The following is a 20,445-nucleotide window of genomic DNA, read 5'->3' on the forward strand; positions in this document are numbered from 1 at the left end:
TGCATCTTCTTCAAAGCTGTTTCCTCAAATCTGTGAGACAAGATATTAATTATGGCTGCCTGTGAGTTGATGATATGTATGAAGTTCTCAGCATAGAACGTGGTGCGTTGTTGGTGCTTAATATTATTTTTGATCACAGAATCTTATTTATGGTTAGAACATCCCCTGCTATCTCTAGCTTGAGGTACCTGTGTTCTGTGGAAAACAAGCTGGGTAATGTGGACCCTCCTCAAATATTCTCTTTATAGGAGAGAAACTGAGGCCAAAGAAAGAGGTGCTATTTAGTTTTATTCACTTGAAAAATGTGCATGGTTCAGCCTCTTCCCACCCCAGTCATTCCCACCCACACCAGAAGCAGCACAAGGACACGAGTTTGGGTTGAAATGATGTGCTTTTATGGGAAATAAAAATGTCCAACAACAATAACAAAAGCCCTTCAATCCTGCAAGTTGCTAACCAGTGACAATGAGGCAGTTTCAACGATTGCGTCTGGCTGGGGTCATTTCTAGTTGGTCAAGAAAGTTGAAAGACATTGGCCAAAAAGAGAAGTTGCAGGGAGACTTTTAAATGAGGGTACATTAGACTTCCCTTCTGGTCCCTCCACCCTGTCACCCTTTCAACTTGTAGCTTCCTCTCAGTTTCTACTTCCCAATTCAATCTCCTCTAGAGCTTTCCTTGGTCTACACCACGGCATGCGCCTTTTCAGTCGTGCACACCCCTTTCTTGTGACTTGTATCACGTTCTGCCTTGCGTCCACTAAGTCTGGGTACATGCCTTAGGATACCCTCTCTTACCAGGAATACCCCTGAGACCAGGGTCCATGTTGATTCATTCCAGTGCCCCTCCCCCCACCCCCATCCAGTGTTCAGTATTCAGCAGGTGCTCAGCATCAACAGGTGCTCAGTGCAGGTTTATTGAATTGAAGGGACTTCTACATTTGCCACACTGCATCATCAGCCTTTTGAGAGTCATAATTGTCATTTTCACTTTGGACTCAAAGCAACTTCAAGAAGGAACAGCCATCCCCAAACATTGCCAACTCAGGGTTAAAGGTTTGGAGAGGGGACAAAAGAAAGTTAAGCTTTCATCCTTGTTCCAGAAAGCAAGAGAGGCAACCACTGGGGCATCAAGGATGACTACAAGCTGTATTGACCAGTACCTCATTTTGGAATTCCCTAAGCATCCACTGTTCTGAAAGCTTCTGTCATGAGACCTGGCCAGTTTTGCAGCAGGAGCCAGGGATTGATGGGGGTCAGGTATGGTCTCGCTGTAGGCCCAGGGACCAGTGGCACAGTTCAAGAACCTTTTTTGGGGAGTGTGTGTCTGGTTGCTTGGTTGGAGCTGTGGTGGGAACATTAGCCCTGTGGTGTGTGGATCATCAGGCACATAGATTGAAATAAGGCTGAAGAGTACAGGCTGCAACAATGGCCTCTCCTAGAAAGGACGAAGGGTCAGGAGGTCCTGGGAGCAGTGAGAGAGAGTGGAGGGTCCAGGAGATCCTGTAGTGGCATTCTACCAGGTGTCTGGTTCTCTCTCCTCTCCCAGCTTCCTCTCCTTTCCTCTGCTTCTCCAAGTCTAGGCTCAACAAAGGGGCCAGTTGAAGGTGATAGAGGGAAGGGATGTGCCTCTTTCATTTTCCTACCATGAATCCTAGATTTGGAAAGGGAGAGGTCTGGACCAAGGGAAGAAGGAGGAGGGTGAATGAGCTGAGAGGCCAACATCCTATGCACTTCTGTCTACTGGGTAATGAGTGGGTTTGAGGATCACACCTCTGCGCCACCCCAAAGAGCACTAAGCTTCTTGAGGGTGTGGAGAAAATTCTTCATGAGCCCTCAAAAGCACTCACTGATTTGGGGGGATCGCTACAGATCTCTCATGGGAGCTTTCCCATGAGAGAACAATAGCTTTTGAAAACTTCGTGGTGAGTGTCAGCCCTGGAGATGGGGGCAAGGGCCAAGAGGTGGAGCAGAGAGACTTCTCCAGGCACCTTTTCAAGGAAAGAGAGTTGGACCTTGAGGGGCTCAAGTTAGGACAGATGTTTCAGTATAAAAAGGACCCCCCAGTAAAAGGACGGAGTCCCCTCAAATCCCTTCCCACATCCCACAGCACTTAGAAAAAGAGAAGTAAGGAGCATAAAAATACCTCGATGATTGCCTGACAGTACAGAAAAGCAAGTCTCATGGCAGGCAGCGTGTCTGTTACACAAGAGGATTATACCGCGCGTCAGTATAGAGATTTACATACATCTTTATATAAATGCATCTACATGTATAGGGCTTCTGCTAGAACAGCCGGGCTTGCTTCTTCAGTTCATTCCTCTTCCAGAGGGCTAGCCGCTCGAACTCTGAGATGGTCATGCCGAAGACTTGATAGAACTCTTCTTGCGACAGGTGGCGCTGGAGGGAGTGGAGGGGCAGAGAGAGAACAGCATGAGGAAGTGAGGTGTGGGCTGCTGGCGGGGGTGGGGGTACACAGCAGTGGTCACTATATGTTCCCTCTGGGTGTCCTGTGCCTGGCATAGGGTCTGATCCAGGGAGGTATGTGGTAAGTGTGCGTGAGTGGCTGAAGGTAGAGATGGAGTTTTCCCATAAGGGTCCTCTGGAGCTGCTCTGGCTGGGGAGGCCTCCCTACCAATGGCTCAGGGGGGCACTGGCTTTGCCTAAGTATCCCTTTATGCACCCTGGTTGACCTCATCTTTCTGCATCCCTTCCCTATGCACTCTGTCCACATATGTATGCATTAATGCCATCCTTCTTTCCTTTATGAGAAAAAGGAGGTGTATACAAGATTTTAGGATATATTTCCTCTTATTATAAGTGATCTGGAAGGCTGCTCACTGGTCCAATGGAAAAAAAATACTGTTCACTTTTCTCTACCCACTGAAATGTCCTTTCATCTCCTTCCTATGTGAAAACAAGTTTTCCATATGATCAAACATTGTTCTGCCTTCCCTGGCAGGCTCCCCGCCCTTTTCTGCCTTCCTTCCCTCCCTCTCTTTCAGGCAGCCTTGAAGGTGTGAAACATGGTCAGAAGGCTTCAGGGTTAGATGCACAGGATATAAAATTGTGGTAAAACGCTAACAATGGTGCACTGGGTTGAAAGGTGGATGCATGTTCATTTTACTATCCTTGGAGTTTTCCTGGAGGTCTGAAAAATTTTAAATGAAATTTAAAATTTTAAAATATTAACTAACGAAGTATGGAAAGAAATTTAGCGAGAGTTACGTGTACAGCCACATAATAATTAGTTGGTTCTCTGGCCTGCTGCCACTGTGAATGGCAGACATGGGTGAATGATCTTGGATAAGTGACTTAACCCTCTGGAACCTCAATTTCCTCTTCTGGAAAGTGACAGCAAGCTTAGTACCTACCTCACTGGTGCCATGAGGGTGAGTGTGAGGATACAGATCACGACCAGCACAAGGAATGCCCTTAACCCCTGCTCACTCTCACTATTGCAGTCATCTTTTCAAGTGCCCATCACATAGGGTGATCTGGTCCTTATTTCCTTTGATGTCACCTCCTCCTCATCTTCTCTCTGTGCTCATGTGACCCCAGCCACACTCACCTCTGGTGTCATCAATGTTCTTCCTCCTTAGGAAAGCATGGCTAACTCTCTCCCCCACCTGCAGTCTTTGCTCAAATGTCACACAGTGGATGAGAACTACTTGATAAGTTTTTATTCTTGGTAGTTCTGGGGTTTGAACTTAGGGATTCACTTTGCTAGGCAGGTGCTGTACTGCTTGAGTCATGCCACCAGTCCCTTTTGCTCTGGTTATTTTGGTGATAGGGTCCCACTTTTTTTTGCCAGTGCTGGCTTGGACCAGTGGCTTTCTGCTCCCACTGTGATGACAGGTGCATGCCACCATGCTCAGCTTTTTTCCATTGAGATGGGATCTTTTAAACTTTTTTTTTTTTTTTTTTTGCATGGGCTGGCTTGGAACCACAATCCTCTCAATTTCAGCCTACTGTGTAGCTGGGATGACAGGTGCATGCTATTGTACCTAGCTATTGGTTGAGATTGGGTCTCCCAAACTTTTTGTCCTGGCTGGCCCTGAACTGTGATCCTCCCAATCTTAGCCTTTCAAGTAGCTAGAATTATAGGCATGAGCCATTGGCACCTGGCCTAACTAGCTTATTTAAAACTGCAATTCACCACTGTCTGTAACTCCTAGTCCCTTGCTCTGCTCTTTTTTGACTTTTTCCTTAGCCTTATTACCTTCTAGCACCTATAGCATTTGTTCTTTACTTGTGTCCTTTAGGCTCTGTCTTCTCACAGATCCTCCAAGAGGATCTGTTTTGTTCACTGATACATTGCAGGCACCTAGAACAGTCCTTGGTGTATGTAATGGACTTTTAATAAATATTTGTTGGGTGACAGATATCTGTACTCTGAGCTGCTTGAGGATAACATCAGACATGAGGTACCTTGAATTGGATGCAGGGGCTAGGTCAGGATTTCAAGCCCAGTGGTTCAGCTCTACATTTTGGACATTCCTGGGAGCTTTTAAAAAATACGGATGCCTGAGCTCCTTCCTCAGATTGCAATTTACTTGGCTTAGGTGGGGACTCTGTGATAAAGAGCTCCCTGGGTAATTTGGATGCTCAGGGAGGATGAGCTTTCCAGGCTTGAGTTTCTAGGGGGCCAGGAAATGTTCACAGCTCCTTAAAGGGGCTCCTGGAGCTGCCTGGGAGCTGTCCCCTTCAGCACCATCAGCCACTCTGACACAGAAAAAGGAGGTCCTTGTTAAAAAAAGTTCACAGGAGTTCTCAGACTGCTAACCCATTATGCTAGAGCTGGGAAGACTCACAGAGCTTCCTGGCTCACTCACAATCCTCTCCTTCTGCCTCTGCCCTAGGTGAATTCTTCAGTGTCAGGTCGACAGTGGCTCACATGCTTCCAGCAAGCACAGAGCCTCCTCTTGTAGAAGCCTGCATTCAAGTCCACAAAAGTTTCCTGCCATCTCCCCAAGCCATGCCCTGTGGTAGAGGACAGGCACTCTTTGCCCCTAGGAAGCTCAGAGCAGGCAGAGGAAAAAGAGAAGTGAATGGATCTGATGCAAATGAGCATCAGACAGTTTGATCTGCTCCTGGGATATGGGCAAGAAGAGGCTGCAGGAACAGGTGAGTGATCATCCCGAGGACTAGCATGGGCCCTGAGGAGGGAAAGGCAAAGCTCGCTCCAGATCACAGGTGACCAGATGCTGGTGCTCCACGCCAAGTATATCGTATTTCTTGAATTCTGTGCCCTGCCCAGGCCCACCTCTGCATCTTCCTCTGCACGGTTTCCACCTCTCATCATGCTCCCCTCCCTCTCTCCATCCAAAACCCACGCCCCTTCTAAGTCCATCTAAATCCTTCCTCCTCCTGCAAGCCAGTGTCAAACCACCCAGGTCTTCATGGCCTTATCTGAATAGCAACAATCTATCAGCTCTCACATCTATTGAATGCTTTATACTCAGTCAATTGCCAGACTTTGCTCTGTGTTTTGTTGCACCTACTTCTCTTGGCAACTTGAGGGACACACAACGCTCACCCTCATTGAGCAAGGAGAACATGCAGGTTTAGTGCGGTTGTCACTTGGCTAAGGCTGCCCAACCTAGTGATGGCGGATGGCACATACAGGGACTCTGCATTGATTTACGCTTTTAACCTCTATACGGTGTTGCCTGCCCCATGCTCCCCACCATGAGTACCAGCTTTAGGTACAATCCTCAGACTGTGGCCTCCTTGGGGGCAGGGACCAAGTCTAGCTCTGCTCCTGTCTACGGAATATCAGCTTAGGTGAGGACACCTGCTGCTGTGCACCACAGGTCCTGCTGGGTTGAAGAGGAGGCTACAGAAAATGGTTCAAGTGTCTGCCTTCATTCTGTACACGCTCCTAAGCTGGGTTGGGCCAGGAATCTTTGGAGTCTCTTCAAACCTGAAGGCTCCTGCTCACTTTTCTAGACTTACCTCTAAGCGGGTCCGGTCCACATCCTTGGGCAGTCGGTTTCTTCCTCTTGTGGTCACCAGCAGCAGTTCGTAAGGGTAGATCTAAGGAGAAGGGAGGGTGTTTCCAGCTTGGGAAATGGTGATGGGCTTGTCTCTTACAGTTTTGTGTCTGGACTCCTTCTCCTTCCTCTAGTAAAGGTCAGTCTGGAGGAAGGATTGGGCCTGCTTTCCTTTGGGTTGCCCAGCAGCCTTAGGGTATCTTCTTCTAAAGGGTAAGGTCCTACTTCTAGGGATAAGCTTGGTGGCATTTGGCACTAATGTGGACACAGGACCTCTTTTGGGGGCCCCGGGGCAGGGTCAGATTTCAGTAGTCAGGAGACCTAGGTTAGGGTTAAGGGAGAGGGCCAAGGAGGGGAAGAAAATGTTATTCCTGAAAGATTGTTCATTTATGCTTCTTCTCTGCACAGCTCGTGTGGCCATCCTCTTGCTGGTCCCAAAAGTAGTGGCTCCCAGAGTCCTGGAGACCCCCTAGAGTCTATGAGTTCTTTACCTTGTACTCTGCAGAGAGAAAAGAGACACACCCAAACAAGAACTCATCAATGTTTGTGTCACTACACTGGCTTCTGTCTTATTCTCCTAGAGGGCCTGGCCTCCAAACATCTGCTCTTGACCATCAGAGATCCTGTCCTTGCTGAGGTCACCATGGAGGACAGTCCAGGCTAGGATAAGTGTGGTGGATGGCTGGAGACAGGGGTTGGGCTGATCTTGAGATGACTTTAAGAGATATTTAGAATCGAGAGAAGACAAATCTGAGCTCGTGAAACCCATAGGTATCATGCTCCATCTTCTGGGGGTAAGCTTCCAAGTTGTTATTTTTTTGGGGGGTATATTAACTGTACAAAGTAAGGAGTTTCACTGAGATATCTTCATACATGCATACAGTGTTCTTTGGTCATGTTCACCTCCTCTTCCACCAAGGTTTTGATGTGGCTCCTCCTGCCTATGCCTGCTCAGAGGCTGGAGTGAGAGCTTCCCTGGCAGACAGAATTAAGCTAATGGAAAATTTTCTGGGAACAATATACATTTGGCTCTAAGTGTTTCCCTCCACAGGGGTTGGCTGGGAGCTCTGGCTCAGCAGAACAGGGCAGTCGGCAGTCTGTGATGCTCTGGGAACCCATATGGGACAGATGGCCTGGAGACCACCCAAGACCGGGGACTTGAGAGGATGAGGGAAGAGGAGGGGAAAGGAGGCAGTGGAACGGAAATGAAAGGGAGTGGGAACTTGGGGTTTGGACAGAGCCCAGTGTGGGACAGAATCTGTAGCAATGGCTTGCCAAAGGTCAAGCAGCAGTTATGAACAGTACATCCGGAGTCCCTGGGAAGTCCCAGGAGGGCCCTCCCCTGCAGCCCAGACAGCCCATGCTCACCTCGCATGCCCCAGTTGACTGCGTTCATGCTGTCATAGTGGAAGAGGTCTGCGCTGGGTGTCTGTAGGAGAGACAGAGAGAGAGAGAGAGAGCCAGGCTGGCCTGAGAGGAGCTCACCTCCTCTTCCCCTGAAGCACTCAATCCCCTCCAGAGTATGGAACAGGGCTGGTGGGAAATGGGGCCTCTCAGCAGCCTGCCTCAAGTTAGGGAAACCTAACTCACTGAGATCTTCCTACACCCAATCCCAGCACAGATGAGGCACTCACTATATATGAATTTATTTGGTGAGTTTCATCTCATGCTTTCATCTATTGCTCAAATCCCCCTTTTTCTATGAGATCTTCCTTGACAGCCCTGTTGAAAATTCAAGTTGCTCCCTCTACAAACTCTCACTCTTCCTTCTTCTGTCCATCATTTTCTTTTTTTTTCCATAGCACTACCTTCTAGCATTCTACATAATTGGACTCATTTCCTACTTATTGCATACTTTAGTTCTTCCTACAAGAATGTAAGCTCCAAGGGGTAGAGATTTTTGTCTGTTTTGGTCACTGATGTATTCTTAGCACCAGAGTAGTAAGTGTCATATAGAAGGAGCTTTCAATAAGAACTAAATGTCTCACATCTGAGTGCTGTGAGGACAGGGTTCTTAGCAGACAGGCGTCATTACAAGTCATTGCTCTCCAGTGGTGCAGTGACCTCTTTTTGATGTGCTATCCTATGGCAGTCTCCTAATGGATCTAGGGCTTCTGCCCCCTGCAGGTTCCATTCCACACAAATCTGAGTTGGATTACAATGGGCACAACTATCAAAACCCTCTGAAGTCCTCACCTGGTGTGAAAATCCCTATGATTGGCTGGTTTCATGTCCTCACTCCCCCATTCTGGTCACATGGCTCAAAACTATTGTGGCCTCCCCACCCAGGGACTTAGATATTGCATCCAGTGGTTCTTGCAGTTCTTCAAGAAGTAAGGTCGCCTCCCCACAGTTGGACCTTTGTTTAAATTCACCCCCTCTGCCTACTCTCTCTCGTTTTCCACACTAGCACCTCTAACTTCCTGTCTTTGCATTGCATTTTCTCATGGGTTGCCCATCTCCCACTAGAATGCGAGTGCCACAGGAGAAACGACTTCACCCACTGCAGGTCCACATACCTGGAACAGTGCCTGGCTCTCAGTAGTTGCTCAATAAATCTATCTCAGTGTCCCTGCCCTTTGCCTCATCACTTGTCTAGCTGCACACTCTCTCCTACTGCTAACAAGTCATGTTCTCATGCCCTTTCAGCCTTTAAACAAGCTCACTCCTGCCACAGAGCTCATGTGCCATGTTAGAGGTCACTGTCATGTGGCAGTTGGGGGTGAGTTATGGGGTCAGTTGGTCTGGCCTAGAATCCTGACTCTCACTGGATATGAGAGCTTGGGCAAGTCATCTCACTCTTCTGTGTCTTCATTTCCTTACCCACAAAGTGGGGTTCATGTTACTGACCACTTCCCTGGGCAGTGAAGATAGCAAGGGTCAGTGCTATTAAAGGCAGTATATGGCACAGAGTTCTTGACCAGCAAGGGCAGGTTAGCACTTCCCTCCCTGAGGTCCCTGTGAAAATGGGAAGGGAGCACTTCATTGCCACTGGGTCCTTTCAGCTAACCCATCTCTAGCCCTGAGGTCTTTCCCCCAGTCCTGCCCACACATAGTCAACAGAGCACTGAGCTGACTTGTTTGCATCTTGGGGTGAGTCCCGTGCAGCCCCTCTTACCCTGTGTAGCCCATTTCTTCTGTAGGCAGGCAGGGAGGCAGATTTGGAGATGAGGGGATCTGAAAAGAAGGAGCCAGAGCAATTACCAGGAGCCCCAAGCCAGGGGTCGTTGTTCCTGACTACAAATGGCCAATGATACTCCCAATGCAGTGGGAAGGCATGGGAGCCAGAGGGCACCTGGTGTTCCTGATGTACTCCACACCTGAACCTTGACTGTCTCAGGAGGCCTCTTTCTAGCAGAAATCTTGACCCATTAGAGGTACCCACTCACTCACTTTTCTGGCCTTGACCTATACACAACTATCTTTCTATGATGAATCCCTGTTTTCTGGGCATAGGATAGCTCTGCACAAAGGCTCTGGAATTGAAGTCAAGCTTAGAACTAGACAGGCAGTCTCCCAGGTGGGCGGGAGAGGCATGTGCTCTTTCTTTCTCTTTGGAAGCTGTTGGACAAGGCAGCCCTATTTCTAGAACCCCAAACTGAGGCCCACAATCTCACAATTGAAATGAGTTGGACTATATGTGATTAGGACAGTGCTGAGGAAGCCATACTGTCTGGCTATCAGAGTTATGGGAAACTGCAGCTGTCTTGGCTGTGTCCTCACAGGACACGATGGGTTGAAGGTGGGGCAGGCAGAACATACCGCTGTCAGCCAGGTAGTGAGAACGAGGGGCTGCAAGAGAGAAAAACCGGAGATCAGTATCCATGGGGACAGAGAGGCATGGTGGAGGCAGCTGATGGGAACAAAGAGATATGGCTCCCATACTCCCTGGCTGGTGGGAAGGAGGGGCCTCCTTCAGTACCTCCTTCCCCACTGGTCAGTTGTCACACCTGCATCCCATCCTCCCTTTCCTGCCCAGCTCCCACCTGATATAGAGCAGGTGCTCTGCAATATTTGTTGAACAGACCTAATTTTTTTTTTTTTTTTTGCAGTTCTGGGGATGGAACCCAGGGCCTTGCACATTCTGGGCACAGTCTCTATCACTCAACTGTATCCTCAGCCATCAAAGATGAATTTTGAGCAGTCCTGGTGCACTGCACAGAACCAAGCTGGGCAGGGGGGGTGGAAACAGTGCTCCTCAGCCTCTGTCTTTAGTAGTTACCTAACTTCAGACAAGTTACTTAATCATACTTAGGTTTTCTCATCTATAAAACGAGAGTGATAGGGTCTCCTTTATGGGGCTATTCCAGCGCATATATGGCATAATACAGTAAGGCACTTAGCACAGTGCCTGATGGAAACATAACACTTCATAAAACTCGCTTCATCATCGTTAGCACCCTGCCAGCATCTTCATTCTCACCAAGATCAAGGTGCAGTAAGGTGTCTCGCCAATTTAGGTCTGACCCTGGCTCACTTACTTGTTTTCTGACCTTTGGCAAATGACTATCCTCACTTCTCTCATCTATAAAGAAAGTTTAATAATTTGACCACATTGCCAGGATTTTTAAGGACCAGGAGCAATAACGGGTTCACCAATGCCCGGCACAAAGGAGTATATAGTAAATTGTACCTTCTGTTGCCCACCAAGCATTGTCCTGGGATGGGATTTCCCGGCAGTACTGAATCCACAGAGGTAAGAAAAAGAGGAGGTGGATAGAGCATGTGTGAAGCCTAGGAACTGGAAGGGGCTTGCAGTGGGAGCCTCTCAAGGTGAAGTGCTGGAGCCCAGCCTCTGCCTGTACACCTCCAAGCAACGGCAGGCCCAGCACTCAGGAAACAGACCCTGAATCTTTGAGCAATTCAGGTCATGGTATTAGGAGATGTTTTTCCTTATACTCAACCTGACTGGAAGTCACAGCTTCAGATGGATCAAAGAAGCAAAGTGAGTGCTCAGGGGAGAGCATAGTCTCATTTGTGGCTCCAGCCAGTTCCTTGCCAGAGTCTGCATTACAGACCCAGGGGCTGCTCCCGGAGGGACCAAGAGATGGGAAGGTGAGAGAGTCTGGGGCTAACCTTCATGGCCAGGCTGTCTTGATTCCTTTGTTAGTCCAAGGGATTGAGTTTGGGGCTGGCTATGTTCCCACAAAACTTTGAGGAAGGGGACCTGATGGAGAAAGACCCATCACTTAGCAACTCAGTGATCTGGGGTAGCCTCAAGGCTTCTGTGTCTTAGTTCTGTCTGTAGATGTGGGACCCCCTGTTGCACAGGGGTGCTGGGAGGAAGAGGAGGATGTTTGGTTTGTGCCTCACAGGGTGCCTGGCCCAAAGTGAGTAGTCAACAGGTGTTGGTGTCCCAAGTGGTGCTTACAGCCATTGAGGGACATCTCATAGCCAGCAGTGTGCAGGGCCTCCCGGCTGCTGGTGGAGCTCCGGGGAGGCGTCCAGGGATCTGCATAGGAGCTGGACCGTGCCTTCATCTCCTCCTTCAGAATCAGCCGGCCAATTCCACTCTGGAGCTGGTGTGGGAAGAAGCAAGATGAAGTTAGAAGTAAGCACAGGACATTGTGATGGAACAGGTTTGGGAAGGGCTGAGCCACTGGGCTCTCTGTAGGAATCTCTGTCATTTCCCCTTTTTACCACCCCTTTCTGCTTGTAGCATCCATGTTTTCCACTTGAACCTAATCTTTCCTCCACAAGTAGTCCTGAGGTCTGGGTGAGACTCTGGGGGTCAGCACAAAAAAGCCTATCTGGCCAGCTTCAGGATCACACTGTCCTGACCATTTGGTGACTGGTTCAGTGGTGAGTAGACAGCCATCATTTTTTTTTAATTGCAGTGAAAATCATGTAACTTAAAATTATCCATTTTGAAGTACTGTCATCCTTCAGTAGCCTCAGGAGACTGGTTCTAGGAACTGCTCCCCTATCCCTCGGATAACCAAATCCTCAGACACTCAAGTAGTTCCTTATATAAAATGGTGCAGTGTTCACGAATAACCTATGCGCATTCCCCTGTATACTTTAAAGCATCTCTAGATTACTTATACAACTACCTATGATGAAAACGCTATGTGATGGTTGTTTAGGCAATAGTGACAAGGAAAAAGGTCTGTAAATGAACAGTGCAGACATAATTTTTTTCAATTTTTTAAAAATCTGTAGTTGGTTGAATACATGGATGTTGAGCCTGCAGTTGGGGAGGGGTGATTATAAACAATTCAGTGACATTTAGTAAATTCACAATGTTATGCCACATGCCACTCCATCAAGTTCAAATATATTTTTATTAGCCCAAAAGGAGACCCATTCCCTTCTCTATCAGACCTTGGTAACCATCAGTCGATGTTGTATCTCTTTGAATTTGTCTATTTTGTATATTTTATATAAGTGGAAAAATATAATATGTGGGCTTTGGTGTCTGATTTCTTTCACTAAGCATAATATTTTCAAAACTCATTCACATTGTGATGTGTATCAATCCTTTGTTCCTTTTTATGACAGTAAATATTCCATTGTATGGATATAAACATTTTGTTCACCCATTTGTGAGTTTATGGGCATTTGGACTGTTTCTGCCTTTTGGCTGTTATGAGTAATGCTGGTATGAATATGTGTCACATATATTTGTTTTAGTCTTTGTTTTCAATTTTTTCGCTGCCTCTATGGTAATTCTACATTTAACTTTTTAAGGAACCATTGAACTTTTCCATACCAGCAACCTATGAGGGCCATTGTCACAGGCTTGCCACTCCTGTCTTATCATGAAACCAATGCAGAGGCAAGCCCAGAAGTGAAGAGATAACTTTCCTACAGCGTTTTCTTTTTTTGAGCAGCTAGATCTAGTTATACTTGAAGCTAATCCTACCATTTGACTTTTTAGTTATGCAAACTACGCAGTTCTTTTTTCTATCGTAAGTGAGTTTGAAGTTGGTTTCTGTCACTTGCAAATGAAAAATTCCTCAGTAACATACTCTCTAAGCATTTTATTCAGTGATGTGGCCTGCTCACCTTGTGCATACTGCGGTCAAAATCGTCCTCCTCTCCTCCAGACGAGAACCTTCTGGCTCGGGGCACTGCCAAAGGACAGATGACATCAGTTCTGGCATGTGCTCCCCACTCAGTCCATGTTGGCTTAAGCCATTGCACTTCCCATACCCTTCCCCTCCCTTCACTCTCCCTTCCCCCCTCTCCCCCTTCCCTTCCTTCCTTCCTTCTACAGTTTAGTCTAAGACACCTTTGGGAGTGGTCTCTCCTGCTTTTTCAATCTCTGCACATTTACTTTCCATGGGTGCTGATCCTTGTCCATTTTGGGTTACAGCTGTTTCTGTGTCTTACTTCTTCTCTAAATGGAGAATTTATTCTCTGAAGCTAATGAAGGAGTTATCTCTGAGCTTCTGTGAAGCTTTGCTTAGAATGGACATTTAATTAGTAAAGCCAAATGTTGAATCAAAGTGGATTTTGAAGAAAATTCCTCCCCATACTTGAAAGGAACAGCTTGGGCTGTGATGGTGTTCTGAGGAGCAGGGTGCCTATAAGACCCTGTGAGACCCTTTCATCTCCCCACATCCTCTCTTTCTATCCTTAAGCCATTTCTCACCCTACAAAGCAGTCTTTCAAAATGACAAGTGTGATCCTGCCACTATTCTCAATAGCTGCTTACTGTTTAGGATAAAACCCAAATCCTTACTTCAACTTATGAGGCCTTGTTGAGCCTCCTCTCTCATCCCCCACTTGCCTCTCTCATCCCCCACTTGCCTCTCTCCCTCTCCAAGGTCAAGGTGAAGTGGGCAGCCTTTCCTTTCCTTCTGTGGAAGCCAGTCTCCCATCTGGGGTCTTTGCAGATGTGTTTCTATACTTCTTGCTGACCTGCTCCCTTGTTTCCTTCCTTTGGCAGCTGAGTGGCTGCATCTGAGAGGCTTTTGATATCTTCTGGCTGGACAGCACACTCCTGCCAGCAACCTTCCCACCTCTTGTGTATCATCTCCCTCTCACGGTTGGGAGCTAGATCTCCTTCCTAGATCGGAGAAGCAATCTGCTGTATTTTGCCCCTCCCCAATCCCTAGGATCTGTGGCTGGCTCTTAATATGTGTTGTTGAATGAATAAAAGCCCTTAGTTGTATCTCTTCCAAGCAGTCTCCTTCAGAATGAAGGAACGGAGGACAGTCCTGACTGCCTGAGTCCCTGGCATAGTCGATAGGGCTCTGGCCCCAGGGACACATGGGGATACTACCTTTGGGGGACCCATGGTAGGTCCAGTACTCAGACTCTGCAGCATAGTAGGGGTCTGGTGAGTAGGCTGGACTGTACTTGGAGGTCTGGCTGATGTCTTCACTTGTTTTGCTCTTTGTTGTTGTAGACAAATCACCTGCAAAGGACCCAAGGAGAGCACTTCAGGAAGGCAGAGGTCCTAGCTGGGAACATTGGCCTTTCCCCTGTCTGTCAGGTTCTAGCCCAGGGAGAAAGGCCACTTTGAAGTCAGAGGTCTCTGCTAAGAGGGTCTGGGACATGGAACATCAGAGCTGGAAAAGCCTTTGGTTTAAGGGTTGGGGGTGCAGTTCAGTGGCAGAGTGCTTGTTTAGCATGTGCAAGGCTCTGGGTTTCATCCCCACCATTGGAAAAAACAAAACAAAACAAAAACAGTAACAAAAAAAAAAGAAATCCATTTCCAGAAAAGCCTCAGTTTACATTTGGGAATCTGAAGGCCAGAAACGGGAAGGGGCTTGCTCAATTCCTGTACCTTGAACTAGATCAGGCCCTAGCCTAGGAATCCTTCCAGCACATTCCATGGACTCCCAGGTCTGCTCCTTAGTGAAAACTAGATCCGTATCCTCAAAGTAAGACTGAAAGATCCCAGTGAGCCCAGCCCTTTCCTTCCTGGCCCTTTTGAATCCTGCCTCATTATGGATTTGAAGCATGTCTGTGAGAGGATCACCAGGCAGGGTCATGGTACATGCTGAGTTGGATCACCTTTTCCTCACATCCTGAATACCACATCCTGTTTGGGGAGGCTTCATGGCCTGAAGGAAGGGACCCTGGACAGGAAGTCAGCAACGCTGGGTTCTGCTCCAAGCCTGCCACTTAACCCAGGTGAAACACTGGGCACATCCTGACCAACTTTGCCCCAGTTTCCTCATCTGTAAGTGTTGGAGTTGGTGTGCAGGCTCAGGGACTACCTGGCATCAAGCATCCATTTGAATCTTCAAGCTTCATCTGAAGTAAGCCCATAATAGAGGTGGCTAAAATACCCACTGCTGGTACAAATACTTACAAGGCAGTGACTTTCGAGTGGTTCAAATACTGGTGACATGCTGGTTGGGCAGAGAGAGAGGGACAGGTTGGGAAAACCAGCATGACTCTGCAATCATTTCTCAGGGAGAGCTATAGGATGGTTTTAGGTACATTCTGCATAGCCAGAGCAGCAAAGGGTCCTGGGATGGATTGACCTTCAGTTAGTTGGAGGCTGTGCACCCTCCCCAAGTAGCACTTGCTTCCAAAGCTTGTGAATTCTCCTTTGAAAGGTCCTGGCTGATTGCATTTCACTATTTCATCTGCTATCTTACCAAACAGCCACCCCCATCCTGGGCTCCTCCTAAGTCTGCTTCGGTGCTATACTTCAGAGCCCACGGAGTCTTGAGAATCCTGGGACCTGGAGGCCTTTTCTGCACATAAAGCCCATTCCTCCTTTTGTCAGGGTTGGTGCCTTTCCCTAACAACTTGGGAGCACATAGCATGTCCTCTACAGTCACATGCTCAAAGACTCACTGTGGACTCCCTGCTAAGCCCCCTCTGAAACCTAAGAAGTTTGTCTAAATTGCAGGGTCTTTAGCACCCAAAGCCACTACTTATACTTGCACTGCATCCTCCACCAGCTTGTTAATTCAGACTCTGATATAGGACTGCTTTGCCAACCTCTAAGCTTGTCCAAGTCTGTGCTCCTTTTTGTTATCCAGTTAGACCTGTAAGCAGGCCAGGATGCCCAGGGTGGCTGCTGTCCTCAAAGGGAAGGATGTGCTTTTTCATGAGTCTAATCAAGTGCTTTTGCAAAAATAAACAGTAGGGCATGGCCATGGATGACTTGGACATTCCCGTACTAAGTGCAAGTAGGAATGAAAGACAAAGCCATCATGGTGACACTTCTCAATGTTTATAATTAAAAGTGAAGGAACCAGGGAATCTGCCCCTTTAGTCTCCAAGGTGCTGATGGTTTGCAGCTCATTCTTTAAGAAACACTAAAGGAATCTATATCCCCTCTCTGAGACCCCATTCACTTCCAGGAGACAGTGACTGAGAACAGCTTACAGCAGTAGTTCCCAAGAGGGGCTGGACATCAGAGTCACCCAGAAAAATGGTTACAAATACAAAATTCCGATTCACTAAGTCAGGGGTGGAGGTCTAGAAATCTGTACACATCCCACATAATTCTAACAAACACTGTTTGATCTCAGTGCCTTGGAGTGTGACTCTCCCAGGAATGGGTGAATTTCTTAAGAATTACTCTGATCATGGAATTTATAACAGCAGACATCAGGTAAAAGGGGGGAGGTGGTGGGAAAGGATTTAGGGGACATGAGGCTTTTCTTACTCTTTTGAAATGACACCAAATACCTCACTCACTGTGAATGATGTGGGGGTAGCCAAAAAGATGGGCCAAGTTGTGGCCTTGCATCCTGTTGTTCCTGGGGCAGACAATACCATCTGCATAGATGGTTAGCATATAACCCCTAACCCCTTCCTTGCCTGGCCAAGCCCTATCTGCCTCTGATCATACCATGCCGTTTGTAGATCGGGGGTTTCCGGTAGATGTTACTTTCTCCAGCTGCCACATAAACCAGCAAGGGACAGTGGGGAGGAGAGAGAAAGAGAGACAGGAGAGAAGGACAGCACTTGGTCAGTTGATCTTGGAAAAAGCAAGATGGTCAGCAACTTTTTCCAAGGGCCACCATCTTTCCCCTGGTGGGCTTCCTCTTCCAAAGTTGAACTTCCAACCTCATCCCAATAGGTTCCAAGTAAGGCAGGAGGTGGTGGTGGTGGTGGGGGCAAGGAATGGATGGATACAAATGGTGCCAAGGAAGGGAGGCGGGGCTGACCAGTAGACATGCAAGACAGGGTTGTATGTTCAGCAGACCCCCATGCGGGAAGGTATTCATTGCTCCTCCCAGTCGCCACACTTCGTTCCATGGGAGAGCCCCCAGGATGCTGCAGCCAAGTTTTAGGATTTACTCCCTCTACCTCCCTCAAAGCCAGATGGGGTAGGATCCTTCTGGGACTGTTGCAAAGGTATAGGTAAAACAGCAGAACAAGCTCTTGTACGGGAAGTGAGTGGGGAGTGAAAAGCTGAGCTTGGGGTTGGGAGGCAGATCGAGACCTGGCACTACTGTAACTCAGGGTGAGATTGTGCCCTGTAAGATCACACCCATAAGGTCATCTAGCCTCTGGTTTCCCTTTACCTCCTATCTCTTCCTCCAGTCACACTGACTTTATACTCTCTGTTTCCTTTGCCCAGGGCATCTTTCCTGGATCTTCACAGGGCTGGCTGTTTCTCATCTTTCAGTTGAAAAGGTGTCCAAGTTGAAAGGGTGTCCAAGACACCCTTTTCTGACCACCCTGCCTAGCCCAGCTTCTCTCACCTCAGTCACTCTGTCATAAAGCCCTGGGTTCTTTCTGCTTATAGCACCCACACCTTCTGCAATTATCCTTTTACCCATTTGTTTACTCATGTGACATCTCTATTCTTGCATTAGGACAGATACTCCCATGAAGGCAGGATCTGAGTTGGAAGGGCCCAGTTTAACTCAAAGCTCATAATGGTGTCTGGCCTCACAGGTAGAACAGAAGAGGCTCAGGGAAGCTAAGTGACTGGCTCCAGGTCACCAGCTTTTAGGCAGCAGCTTTGATGCAAGCAGCCCTCACCACTATGGTACAGCTGTGCACCACCATGGATCCCTACCACTTTCTTCCCTGACGTCCTGGTCAAGGCTGCTTGTGTTGAGTGTGTAGAGTAAAGCCCGTGGATGTGTTCGGGCAGGAGGGTGGGTTAGTGTGGGTGACTGGTTAGGGAGGGTCCCCCAGGTACCAGCTCCTCCTCGGTGCCTATGCAGCATCGAGTGGGCAACTCAGGTGCCTGGCACCCCCACAGAGCATGCACCCATGCCAGAATGCCTGGCTGGCAGCGCCTACCTGGGATGTGAAAGTGCTTGGGAGCCTGGTAAGAGGTCGGAGTGGAGGACCTCACATCTAACTGGCTATGGTATGGAGAGCTCCGGCCACTCTCGGGCCCTGGAGCACGCAGGCAGTGGTCCCCAGAGAGAACAGAGGCACAGAGAAAACAGGCATTAACGCAGTGGCAGATAAGTAAGCGGTGAGGTGATGACAGCAGGGATGGGGTGGGCTGGTGTCCCAGCGTGCTCAGCTCCAGAGTGGGAGAAGCAAGTGCTCTCATGCACCGTGTCTGCAGAAACAAACTTGACCTGCTTCCTTGCTTGACCCCAAAGTCATAGCGCATGGGATGTAAGCATCAACTCTCCTGAGCTTCCGGAAGGAGTCATTGTTTGCTGTGGTCACACTGCCCCTCTCCCTGCCCCCCAGCCTGTCTGGACTCCTCCCTTAATAGCCTCTTTCTTCCATCCAAACATCTGCTTCAACCCAACTCCACAATGACTGTGGACACCTTGATTGGATGGGTGGGGCTGGACCCCAGACCTGTTTCTGGCCTGCATCTCCCTGTGGATGGGGCAGGTAGAAGGATAAGGAGAAGCAGACTTCTTCTAGCTTCTCCTTTACCCACCATCCTGTTGCTTCAGTGCCACCTACTCATATTCCCCCTTCTAGAGATATCTCAGGGACTTGGTCAGGCCCAGTTAGTCACCTGGGTGACCAGAGGGCTGTGCTGTCATGGCTCAGGTTCCACAGGTTCCTCCTGTGCTATCTCTGCAGCCCAGAGATACCAAATCACTGCATAGTCTCTGACTCTTTCTCCACTTCGGGGCTTCCCTTGCCTTACCTGTGCGGTAGTAGTGGTGAGGTGAGCGGGAGAAGGTAGGAGACATTCCCTGCCGACTGTAGGTCGGGGAGTCGATGTATCCTGGGCTGGAGGCCCGTCTCTGCCTGAGGTCCAGATTCTCGTAGATGTCCTGGGAGAGGAGGTGGGTCTGTGAGCAAGGCCTACGGCCCAAGGATCCAGTAGGCAAGTAGGAACATGCCATGAAATCTGGGGCTTTAGGGGCTCAGGCATGAATACAGAGATCCCTTTCCTGAGTTACACACACAGCTTGAGGAAGGCAGCAGAAAGTTTTCAGGGCTTTCATGCATCACTCAGGTCCTTGGATAGAACCTATAGATGAGTTCCTGGAGTCCTGACCGGGGATCACACAGACACTAGGGAGCCCATCTCTGGTATAGGCATGCATTGCTTGTCCCCAAGCATTCCCACTCTTTGTGTCCCTGCTGTGGTCAGGGGGACACCTTGTTTGAGGGATCAGGCCCATTTGGGTGCTGGGGAAGGGTAAAGACAGGGCTCTTCTTAGTCAGCACAAAGGGGCACCTTTTTTTATATCAGCCTAATTACCTGGGAGTAAGGAGATAATGTTCCCAGCGACTTAGAAGAAAGAGTTTGAAGGCAGCCATGGAAGGAGCAAAGTGAGTGAGAGAAGGGCAAGAAAAGAGACAGAATGTGGTTAAATGGTTTGGCAAAAAGAGGGCCTGCAGCTGCCCCGAGTCCCCCTTTGGAACTAATGCCTCATTTAGAATTCCAGAATGTCAGAAGATCTGCTAATAAGAGCTGGGAAACCTTGTGATTATGCCTCCCTTCTGCACATGGAAAAACCATGGCCAGGGAGGCAATGCGAGGCTCAGGGCTGCTCTGTGCCTCTCAGGGAGAAGTGGCAGATCTTGACTTGGACCCAGCTTTCTCCATCACAACTATTTTTACAACCATGCCCTGTGTCTCTCTCTCCCTGTGATTCCTGTGTGGTTCACAAAGGCAATGCCCAAGGAAGGGGATCCAAATGTAGGGTCGAGCAAGGGCCAAGCCACAGCCGTCAGAGCAGGAGATGAGCCTGTGGGCAGCACAGCAAGCTGGACACTGAGTGTCCTGGCGAACAGGGCTGCTACTCAGCTTCTACAGATCAGGGCCATGCTGGAAGCTGCCCAATACTGACCAGCTTCCTAACATCCAAGACAAGTCAGAGATGCAGATTCTTATGCAGACTCTCCTAACATGTTGTCAGCTAATTTACATTTACAGCTAATCATCTGAAAAACACTCTGTGAGTGAATCAAACCATCTGGGAGCTGGCTGCGGTCTGTGGGCCCTGGTTGCCCATCTTTAACTTCAGAAGAGTCAGCTTCTACAAACATTTTATCCCTTTGCCTGGTCCATTTTGGAGCCAAAGCTCAGAGATAATTGGTATTGGGCTCTTCAATCAAATCACTTTAGTGAGGAGGGGAATTGCTGA

The 20,445-nt window shown here is 48.4% G+C and overlaps 1 protein-coding gene across 8 annotated transcripts in view; it reads right to left on the reverse strand.

The window, feature by feature from the left end:
- Positions 1-372: 372 nt before the first annotated feature.
- Ablim3 (actin binding LIM protein family member 3) overlaps positions 373-20,445 on the reverse strand; it is a 113,673-nt gene continuing 93,600 nt past the window's right edge. For 2 of the 8 annotated variants that reach the window (XR_012449002.1, XR_012449005.1), the window contains 11 exons: positions 18,993-19,122; positions 18,170-18,268; positions 16,761-16,808; positions 14,223-14,357; positions 13,001-13,065; positions 11,364-11,511; positions 9,755-9,784; positions 9,111-9,169; positions 7,361-7,421; positions 5,955-6,491; positions 373-2,396 (listed from right to left, as the gene is read on the reverse strand). Coding sequence is in view for 1 of the 8 variants with exons in the window: in XM_020170012.2 (XP_020025601.2) it covers positions 2,283-2,396; positions 5,955-6,035; positions 6,484-6,491; positions 7,361-7,421; positions 9,111-9,169; positions 9,755-9,784; positions 11,364-11,511; positions 13,001-13,065; positions 14,223-14,357; positions 16,761-16,808; positions 18,170-18,268; positions 18,993-19,122; positions 19,557-19,586 (1,008 nt within the window). In the remaining 7 variants the exon portion in view is untranslated. Of the gene's footprint in view, positions 2,397-5,954; positions 6,492-7,360; positions 7,422-9,110; positions 9,170-9,754; positions 9,785-11,363; positions 11,512-13,000; positions 13,066-14,222; positions 14,358-16,760; positions 16,809-18,169; positions 18,269-18,992; positions 19,123-19,556; positions 19,587-20,445 lie in introns of all 8 variants that reach the window. The other 6 variants (XM_020170012.2, XR_012449001.1, XR_012449003.1 and 3 more) reach the window with 6 other exon arrangements.

Source organism: Castor canadensis, chromosome 6 (genome assembly GCF_047511655.1).
Source record: "Castor canadensis chromosome 6, mCasCan1.hap1v2, whole genome shotgun sequence".
NCBI lineage: Eukaryota > Metazoa > Chordata > Mammalia > Rodentia > Castoridae > Castor > Castor canadensis.